Raw genomic sequence first — 11,153 nt, forward strand, 5'->3', positions numbered from 1 at the left:
TCACATACCGCGGGAAAATCAAATAACAACTCTAAAACATGATTAGCACATTCGCTGGTGGGAACAAGTTGGGTAGGGGTGATTGGTTACTATGAGAGGGGGATTCATTTGAACTGATTGGTTTAAGCCAAGAGGGGTGTTCATGCTGAACTACATGGTTTCCCAACACCATAAACTACTGGGAGGGTCATCTGGCATCCCAGGTATTTCCCTATCTCATGCTGATTGATGGCTGCTAGGGGATTGTTATGGGTCCCCACCTAGCCTGACTGAGTCAGGGACACCTGGCGCAGCAGATCTTTCCTGTTATTTGTAGATAAACAACTTAGCAAGGTGGGAATGTGCCTAGGAGTGCTCTGTGGGTCTTTCCTAGGACAAAGGTCATGTCCCTTCCTTGGACAGGCTTTGCTCTGAGGTAGAGGCTAGTTTTTCACCAAACCATACAGAAAAAATAACTTTGTTATAGTGAGTTAATTTCCATAACAGTGGAATGGTTGAGAGTAGGCTCCCAAGTCAAATAGTCTAGATTAAAATCTTTGCTCCAGCACTTTCTATGTGATGGTGGGCAAGTAACTTAAATTCCCTTTCAATTTCCTCAGTTGCAAAGTGACATTAAGGATTATCCCTACCATATATGGTTATGTGAGAATTAAATGAGTTTTAACTCATAAAATAGTTGGAAAAGCACCTAGCACATAGTAAATATCTGAACTAAGTATGTAATGATTATTAACTAAATGTTTATTATATAAAATATTAGAGCATAATTATATATAATTTAATAACAATAATTTTTAAAAAGTCAGTTACTGACAATGTTCATCAAGCATAAAGAACTAAAATGAAGGTATATTGAAAAAAAAAACATGAATTTTCCAGACATCTTTAGCAAAACAAATGTTAGATAATGCCATATCACTTTAATTACTTGCAGTTGACCTACAGTGGAACCTGGCAGCAGGGACCTATAAATACATATACATACACACATTTATTTTTATATTTATGTATAAATGCATGTATATTCTGGCATTCATCTGCATTTTTGCTTCTTTGTTTGTTCTGTAGATTATATAAAGACCAATCCCTAAAATGGAAGAAGGCAAAAGCCAAAGTTTTGAGGAAGATTTTGAAGGACAGGCCACACATACAGGTAAGTAAAGCTAGAAAGAAAAATAATTATTAAATTAAGATTAAATCTACAATCGATCAACAAATATATGAAAAATGTTCAACATCTCTAGCAATTAGAGATATGCAAATAAAAAATACTCTAAGATTTCATCTCACTCTAGTCAGAATGGCAATTATCAAGAATTCAAGCAACAATAGTGCTGGTGAGGAGGTGGGGAAAAGGTACACTGATTCATTACTGATGGAATTGCAAAATGGTGCAACCACTTTGGAAAGCAATATGGAGATTCCTTAGAAAACTTGGAAAGGAACCACCATTTGACCCAGCTATCTCATTCCTCCGTCTATACCCAAAGGACTTAAAATCAGCATACTGCAGTGATATAACAATGTCAATGTTTATAGCGGCTCAATGCATAATAGCTAAACTGTGAAACCAACCCCAATGCTCTTCCATAGATGAATGGATAAAGAAATTGTGTGTGTGTGTGTGTGTGTACATATATATACACAATGGAATATTACTCAGCCTTAAAGAAGAATGAAATTATGGCATTTACAAGTAAATGGATGAAGTCAGAGAATATCATGCTAAGCAAAGTAAGCCAATCTCAAAAAACTAAAGGCCAAATGTTTTCTGATAAGTGGATGCTGATCCATAATGGGGAGAGGGTGCAAAGGAAGACTGGAGGAACTTTGGATTGGTCAAAGGGGAGGGAAGGGAGGGGAGGAGGTATGGTGGTGAAAGATGGTGGAATGAGATGGACATTATTACCCTATATACCGGTATGGTTGCACAAATTGTATGACTCTACATCATGTACAACCAGAGAAATGAAAAGTTGTGCTCCATTTGTGTGAAAAATAAAATAAGATTTTAAAAAACTACAAATATGTAATGTTCTTGTCAATAATATTCATCATGGAATTTGAGTAATATCTTCATATGGTAATACAGAAAAATTTAAAAATACTCCATAAATTAAGTCCATAAATTAACTTGAAATGAAATAAAACAGTTTTATTTTAATGTCAAAGAACGAGAAAAACACTACTGATAATTTCTTTTTTGTTTGTTTTTAAGAAAAATGTTATTTCAATTAAAATTTAATACAATTATTCATCCAATTACAATGTGCTCTTCTAAGGAATATAAAGAAAGACTGCAGCAACATTGCAGCAGGGAAAACAATGGTCATTGCATTACCAAGTTTCTCTGTTTTCCACACTTCTGGGCATTGTCATTAAATTACTGATAATTTCTTTCCTCTTTTTTTTTTTTTTTAATAATTTTTAGTTGAACCAATGTGATCCTGCAATCTGTACACGTGGAAAAATAAGATTAAGATTAGGTACCCCATTTGAATCAAATGTATGATATGTCAAGATCATTGTTATGTTTTGAGCAACTAATAAAAAAATAAATAAAAAATAGCACAATAAAATAAATAAATAATTTTTTTTAAAAAGAGGCAATATATATAATCTAAGATACTCATATAAATGCATTAGGTGGATTTCAAATGACAAATATTTCAGATCTACTTGGTCTTTAGAAAACACTAATTATGAGTGGTGATTTGCACACTCCATCTTTTAATTATTTTATTTTTTTAAATTTTTTTTAAAGAGAATTTTTTTAATATTTATTTTTTAGTTTTTGGTGGATACAACATCTTTATTTTATGTGGTGCTGAGGATCGAACCCAGCGCCCCGTGCATGTCAGGCAAGCGCGCTACCGTTTGAGCCACATCCCCAGCCCTTTTTAATTATTTTATTTGTGAGGTCAAATCTTACTGATTCATGGAACAGTAAATTTGCCAAATGTATTCAAAGAATGAAAAACAGCTTTAGTAGAGGGCACTTATAATCTTCACAAGATATTTTAATGCTATTGAGAATTTACTGTCTGTTGATAGAAATTAGCAAAACAAAATCCACCTTGTGGTACTTCACTAATAAATGAAGATTATTAAAATGTTGTATACTTTTATTCCTATGTTTAAAATATAACCTGAAATTATATTCTTCTTCTGGCATCTTTGATAATAAAAAAAAACAGTATTATCAAAAAAAATAATTTTTAGTTGTTGATAGACCTTTATTTATTTATTTATTTTTTTAATTTATATACGGGGCTGAGAATCAAACCCAGTGCCTCACACATGCCAAGCAAATGTGCTACCACTGAGCCCCAGCCCCAGTGCCAAATTACTGATAATTTCTTGCTGCCCAATTTTCTTGCTCTCTATCCACAATATAACTAACTGATTTTCATTGCTCAACTCTCCTCCAACCTGTCCCCACTACAATCTTTTAAATGGTGTATAACTATCTATATGCCACTACAAAGAGCTTAAAAGTTAAATGCCATTAAATTTTAAAAATCAAATTTCTTTTAACTCTATTGAATCTGATTTGACTAGTAGTTTCCTGTATCTTTTTAATATGGATTTAGAACCTTTAAATTTAGCTAAAAGTTTGAATTCACACTAGTACTAGGCAAAATATGTGGCAATTCATTTTTTAAAGGTCATGTAAGCAATAGTTCTCTAAGTACAACATAAAAAAATGATAAATTCAGAAGAAGGAAAAACAAAGGAAATAATAATTGGAGCAAAAATTTTTAAAAAACTAACAAATTAGGAAAAAAAATTACAAATCAATAGGCAAACAAAAGATTAACTTCTTAATATGTATTAAGACCTCTTACAAATTAATAAGAAAAAGATGATCAACCAAATGGGACAAGGGACAAAAGATTGGATGGGAAGCAAAAACAAACCAAAAAAAAAACACACTTATAAATTTAGAACTTTGGTGAGATGCATTTTTTTTTCACACAACTAGAAAAAGTAAAAAACTTAATAACACTTTTTGGAATAAGACAACTTCATACATTGCTGAGAATAGTTTAAGTTGGTACAATCTTTGTAAGGGCAGTCTAGTAAAAGCAAAATCTGAAATGTATAATGTCCTTTGACCAAACAGTTTTACTTCTACAACGATAGATATACCTGCATAGATATATATAAAAAAAAATATGTGCAGAGTTCTTCACACAGCATCATGTCATAGAAAAAACTGTGGAAATAATAATGCATATCAACAAGAAACTGTCCAAGTAAATTATATGTATCTCTAGAATAGAATACCATACCTCCATTTAAAAAAAAAAGAGCCTTGTTATGTGTGTAGATGAAAGAAATCTCAAAGACATATTATGAACTGAAAACATTAAGTAAGGAAAAGTATGTGTAATACATATAAATTGTGTATATAATGTGTGCATATAATATCTTACCATTTGTGGCAAACAGGAGAAAAAAGATTCTCCACACAAAACCACACATATAAAATGTTTTGTATCTGCATAAAATGTCTGGAAGATCAAGACTATACAAGAAAATTTAAAAAACATTGATTGCCTGAATATACTTGCATATAGAACATAACATTAAAGGCATAGAAAGATTAAGCTTGAGTGAAGGATATTCAGTTTATTTATTCATGTTTTCAAGAATTTATGACCTTGTAAGCACTGATACCCACCCCGCCCCACCCAGTACTGTTACTTTTCAGGGCAACTGAATATCAGAATTCCAGTTGGATCATCCTTGATTTAATTAACTTTTCTTAAATCTGCAGATTCCATCTCTCCTGTATCTGTAGAAGATTCTTAAGACTCTTAGAAGAAATTGGGTGATTATGTAATGACTTTCTCTAAAGCATCTTAGTTTTGCTAATTGAGGTCAGGCCTCCTTCTCACTGGTTGTCTTTAGTCATTCTTGTTATCTATCCTTTCCCCAATAATCACAGACCTGGTTTCCTTTATTAATAGTGTAATACCAATGTTACTTTATTGCTAAAGCTTCTTTCTTATATAATGAAAGTGCTATTTTTAAAAAATTCTCCTTTCCACCATATATTCTAATTTTTAAAAATTTCTATCCCATTCTTTTTGCCAATAGCTCAAAGTGCGTAATTTATATTTTCATTAGAGCAGATTATTTTACAAAGATTCTTTGCCAATATCCAATTAACAAGATTAATCTGAAAGAACACTTTTATGAGCAAGGCAGTAGGAATTTCTAGGCCAAAGAAAATGTTTTTTTCCTGACGCAGGAGATAAGAAGTCTGTTCCCACGGCAATATGTACACAAATTTCAATTATGCAGATAGTTCTTTTCAAAATGCAGATGGGATTTTTTTTTATTCCAGGTCCCAAAGGAGTAATAAATGATTGGAGAAAGTTTAAATTAAGGAGTGAAGAGAGTGAATCCATCCCACCTAGCAAGAAGGAGATTCTCAGGCAAATGTCTTCTCCTCAGAGCAGAAATGACTCAAAAGAAAGATTCAGCAGAAAGGTAAGATAAGTAAAAAATATTTATTAAAGATTTACAATGTGCTAAGTCACTCTAAATAATTACTTCAGAACACTATGAAACATATTCATTAGAATATTGTTTATACTGGCAAAAATGGAAATTAAGTTAATCTCTATCAAAGCATTCCATACTAACAAATGTATACAGCTATTAAAAGAATGAGTTACAAATACATGAATTGATTTCGGGGAAGTTTCACAATATGAGAAGCTAAGTGCACAGAGTTTTAAATTATATGAATAATTCTATTCTAAAGAAGAAAGAAACACACATTGTAATTTTTTATGTTTTTATTAGTACATTATAATAAATATATGTTTGTTTGTAGTCCCATCAACAAGGCATGAGTCGTAAATATGTCCCTTATTTAAAACATCCTATGTTTTTTGTTTGTTTTGTGGTACTGGAGATTAATATTGAAGTTCATTTTGACATAATCATACATCTATGGAATATAATTTGTTCCACTTCAGTACCCGGTACTTCCTCTTTCCTTTACTTCCTCCCCCTATTCCTCTTCCTTTATTATATTGGTCTTCCTTCTATTTTTTTTACAGTTTTTTTTTAAATTAGTGCTTTATAGAGATACATAAAGGTGAAATTATTGTGGTATATTCATTTATGCACATAGCACAATCTGGTCAATTTCATTCCTCCATTCCTCCCTTTTCCAGTTGCTCCACCCTCTCCCTCAATCCCCTTTCTTTGTTCCACTGATTTCCCTTCTATTCTCATGGAATCCCCAACTCCTGCTTTTGTTCCTTATTTTGGTCTAACTTCGAATTATCAGAGAAAACATTTGACCCTTGACTTTCCAAGTCAGGCTTATTTCACTTAACATGATGTTCTCCAGTTCCATCCATTTACCAGCAAATGCTGTAATTTCATCCTTCTTTCTGGCTGAATAAAATTCTGTTGTTTATATATACCACATTTTCTTAATCCATTCATCTGTTGATGAACATCTGGGCTGGTTCCAGTGAATTACACTGCTATAAACACTGATGTGCATGTATCACTATAGTATGCTGATTTTAGTTCTTTAGGATAAATACCAAGAAGTTCGATTGCTGAATCATATGGTGGTTCCATTTCTGATCTTTTGAGGAATCTCCATTTTTGCTTTCCAAAGTGGTTGTACCTTGTTTGTAGTCCCATCAACAAGGCATGAGTCGTAAATATGTCCCTTATTTAAAACATCCTATGTTTTTTGTTTGTTTTGTGGTACTGGAGATTAAACCCAGGGCACTCTACCACTGAGCTATATCCCCAGTCCATTTTTAATTTAAATTTTGAGACAGGATCTCACTAAGTTGCTAAGGCTGATCTTGAACTTGTGATCCTCCTGCCTCCCAAGTAGTTTGAATTGTAGGAATGTGCCACTAAGCCCAGATCTGTATGTTTTTAATGCTTATGTGATTATAAGCATATGAGTTTGTGTAGAAAATTACAGAGACATTCACCAAGTTGACAATATTGATAATTTGAAAGAATGAGATTGGGGAAAAAGGAGGAGGAAAAATAAATCTCAAAAACAACAACAAGGGGGGTGGGGTTGTGGCTCAGAAGTTGAGTGCTTGCCTAGCACATGTGAGGCCCTGGGTTCAATCCTCAGCACCACATAAAAATAAAAAACTAAAATAAATGTATTGTGTCCAACTACAACTAAAAAATAAATATTAAAACAGCAATAACAACAACAAAGCCTATATATTTACACCTCTGCTAAAAAGTTGTATTTTTAAAAGATTTCCCATATTTAGTTTATGTAATGTATATGTTTTTGTCAAAAAGAGATATATTAAAATGTTAATGGGGATTATCTGAGTAGTAAAGTAGTAAAATTTCAGTATTTTTTGTTTGTTTTTTAAGCCTTGTTTTTATCTTCATAATTAGAATGCATTATTTAAATAACAATGATTGTGAAAAAGAAACCATAAGTCACTTTCATTTGTGGGGAAAAATCACAATAGTGAATTATTTATCTCTAAACCAGTGCGTATGAGTTGTATACTGAGAGTCAACAGACAACTACAGTCAGAAATAAGCCTTGGTCTAAGGCTTCTGGCAACAGAGATGATCTTCAAGTCAAATATTTTTGGGGAGTGGGGGCAGAGGATGGTTCTTTATTGAGTCACTATGCTGTGGATGAGACAAATTTTCCCATCTGAATTACTGCAAGAATACCTACTCTTCTTTGGAACAGATGTAGAGAGAAAACAAGTATGAAAGTATTTTAAAACATAAAAAACTATCCAAATGTGTTATGTAAAAATCTTGTGTCTAGGCTAGGTTTTGGAAATGTACCTTAATGCCTAAATATCTGTACACCTGAATAAGTAAATAGAACAAGTTCTCATATGAATGCTCAAATTCATCTTGAAATCAATATTTGTGTGGTTAGTCTATTAAATTATCAGAACTCCGGTAGCAACTTAAGAATTATGCAAAATATCCATTAATTTTAGAGCTAAAACAAATCAAATTGAGACAATACTGTTAAGAGAGAAAATGTAATAGGATAAGAAAAAGAAAGAAGACATTAAGAAAACAAATATAAGAGGGAGAAACAAGAGAAAGAAGGAATAAAAGCATAAGATATTTCTCCTTAACTTGAATCTCAGTATATTCGTAGTCACAATGACACTAATAATGCTTATCTCAGAGGTTTGTTGTGTGGATTAAATAATATAATCCACGGAAAATGCCTAAGACATGGTAGATATACCATAAACATTAGTTTTTTGCCATCTTAATTTTCCTACACTTTATTGTTTTCCCAAAGATGGAAATGTGCTTATAAATATGCTTTATAAAATTGGCCTTTGGTTTCCAAAGCCAATTTTATACATTACCTGTTTCGGAGGAGTTAATTTCTCTCCTTTAAAAATTGACTGTCATCCCAGAGACTCAGGAGCTGAGACAGGAGGATCCCAAGTTTCAGGCCAGCCTCAGCAACTTAGCAAGGCCCTAAGCAATTTAGAGAAACTGTCTCAAAAAAAATTAAAATAATAATTAATAAGGTCTGGGGATGTAACTCAATGGTAAAGCACCCCTCAGTTCAATCCCCAGTACTTAAAAAAATTGACAGCAGTTGCTTTTTGAGCAGTTATATGATGATAAGGCAGTAGACGCTGATCCTTCTTGGGTGCTATCCAACTTCCATGACTCGGGGGTTCTCCACATTTATTAGTGTCCCATACAACATTATGTCCCATTGCTCCTTTATACTTTCTTTTGGTTTGGTTTGGTTTGGTAAGGGGTGCTTGACATTTTTCTAAATACATTAATAACAGAGAAGATATCATGAAAGACTATGCAGGTAATTTTAAATCCTAGCTGCAGTGAAAAGAAGCTGTCTTGAAAGAAGAAATTTAGGTCTTTTCTCATTTTAGCCTAAACCAGTGGATAAGAATAACCTAGAGGGCTTGTTAAAACATGGATGAGCCTCACCCTTACAGGTTCTGATTCAGTAGATCTGGGTGGTGCCCCAAAATGTACATTCCAAGAAGTTCCCAAGTGATGCTGAGGTTGCTGGTCCAGCAGTTGGCATTCTTGTTAAATCTTATGAATTCTAAGTAACTCTAATTCTGTCTTGTTTGAATTCCATTCTACATATTCTAAAAGTCCAGTAAATTATAAGACTTTAACAACTTTTGTGGAGGGAACATATAGAGGCATTTGTTAGAGACACATTTAAGTGTGTGTGTGTGTGTGTGTTTAGTGGTTTGTTGTTGTTGTTTTGTTGCTTATTTGATAAAAGACCTTGCTGGATTTTTTTTTCACCCAAAGTGGTGAGTAGTTAAGTGTCATATTTCTGACTGAGACTGTGAGCTTCTTGTGGCTCAACTGCATTCAGCAATAATTATATATGGATTTAAGAATGAAATAATTATTGAACTCTTACTGTGTACCAAACATTATCTTAGATGTTGAAGATACATTAAGACAAATAAAATTCCTTCTCTTGTTAAACATAGTTAGAAAAACTGATATTAATCAAATATATAATATAAGCTTGGTTAGTATTTATTGCTATAATAAACAGTATAAAGAACTAAGAGTAGATCAGGGACCCTTTTAAGTAATCAAGGAAGGTGACTTTTGAATAAATTCTCAAATGAGGTAAAGGCCATATCAGGAGTGGGGAGGAAGTGATCTAGGCAGAGAGAATAGCAAATACAAACTCCTAGAGTGGAGAATGGGTGTGGTATGCCTAAGGAATACACATTTCTGGCTGAATGATCTCTATCATTTCTTTCATCTGTTCTCAGATGAGCATTCAAGAATATGAACTAATCCATCAAGACAAAGAGGATGAAAACTGCCTACGTAAATACAGAAGACAGTGCATGCAGGATATGCATCAGAAGCTGAGTTTTGGGCCTAGATACGGGTTTGTATATGAGCTGGAAACTGGGGAGCAATTCCTGGAAACAATTGAAAAGGAGCAAAAGATCACCACAATTGTTGTTCACATTTATGAAGATGGCATTAAGGGCTGTGATGCTCTAAACAATAGTTTTACATACCTTGCAGCAGAATACCCTATGGTCAAATTTTGTAAAATAAAAGCTTCTAATACAGGTGCTAGGGACCGCTTTTCCTCAGAGGTACTCCCCACACTACTTGTTTACAAAGGTGGGGAACTCATAAGCAACTTTATTAGTATTGCTGAACAGTTTGCTGAAGAATTTTTTGCTGGAGATGTGGAGTCTTTCCTGAATGAATATGGGTTGCTACCTGAAAGAGAGATACAAGCCTTAGAGCAGACCAACATGGAGGAAGAAGATATGGAATAAAGTTCACTGTGTTAGCTGGGTGTGGTGGTGCACACCTATAATCCCAGAGGTTTGGGAGGCTGAGGCAGGAGGACTGTGAGTTTGAAGCCAGCCCCATAAACTTAGTGAGGCCCTAAGCAATTTAGCAAGACCCTGTCTCTAAATAAAATATAAAAATGGGCTGGGGATGTGGCTCAGTGGTTAAGCACCCTGGGTTCACTTCTGGGTACCAAAAAAAAAAAGACTCACAGTGTCAATATCTCATATTTATTCTTTATATACTTAACATTGATTTTGGTAGTATCCATATTCCTTTAGAGAACACCAAATATGGTCATGATTATTGTAATTTGCAAAAAAAGATTAAAAATTTCAGTGTTAATATTAATGTTAGTTATTCAAATTGATACAGTGCTTTACAACAAAAACATTGTAGTCCTTAGCAACACTGTTTAGTAAACAAAGAGGCTGTGGATAATATTATGTCATTTTCTAAAACTCTCTTTCAAGTTATGTGTTAGCTTTTTTATTCTTTGTTTTTTCCTCAGTGTTATTTTTATTTGTGCTTTTCAAACTAATTTTCAAATTAATTACAATTTTCCTTGCATAATAAGAATAAAATATCACATGGAAATGAATTTTCAGTATTTATTCTTTCTCAAGTATTACATTATCAAAGTTCTAAATATTTTGTAAAGACAAAAACGTTTTCATTCAATAAAGTATCTTATATTCCAATCAAACCAAAACATAAGAAATTTTGAAATATTGTGCAATATTAATGTTGTGAAAAGAAAAGTTGCATTTGTTAAAAGGATACAAGAAATGTTTGCTTATTCTCTGGATGAG

The 11,153-nt window shown here is 33.0% G+C and overlaps 1 protein-coding gene across 1 annotated transcript; it reads left to right on the plus strand.

Annotated features, from left to right (window-relative positions):
* Positions 1-1,086: 1,086 nt before the first annotated feature.
* Positions 1,087-10,325, plus strand: Pdc (phosducin). Its single transcript, XM_046462683.1, has 3 exons — positions 1,087-1,153; positions 5,357-5,502; positions 9,798-10,325. Exons 1-3 carry the CDS (start codon positions 1,093-1,095, stop codon positions 10,323-10,325), a joined length of 735 nt encoding a protein of 244 aa, XP_046318639.1. The 5' UTR covers positions 1,087-1,092.
* The last annotated feature ends 828 nt before the right edge of the window (positions 10,326-11,153 follow it).

Source organism: Marmota monax, unplaced genomic scaffold, assembly GCF_021218885.2.
Source record: "Marmota monax isolate L192 unplaced genomic scaffold, Marmota_monax_Labrador192_F-V1.1 WCK01_AAM20220418_F8-fsc00250, whole genome shotgun sequence".
Lineage (NCBI taxonomy): Eukaryota > Metazoa > Chordata > Mammalia > Rodentia > Sciuridae > Marmota > Marmota monax.

Bases quoted from the DNA above. Each gene is read 5' to 3' on its own strand.
- Pdc (XM_046462683.1), top strand. From the start codon at position 1,093: ATGGAAGAAGGCAAAAGCCAAAGTTTTGAGGAAGATTTTGAAGGACAG. The intron at 1,154-5,356 runs GTAAGTAAAGCT...TTTTTATTCCAG, and splicing joins AGGACAGGCCACACATACAG to GTCCCAAAGGAGTAATAAAT. The intron at 5,503-9,797 runs GTAAGATAAGTA...ATCTGTTCTCAG, and splicing joins AAGAAAGATTCAGCAGAAAG to ATGAGCATTCAAGAATATGA.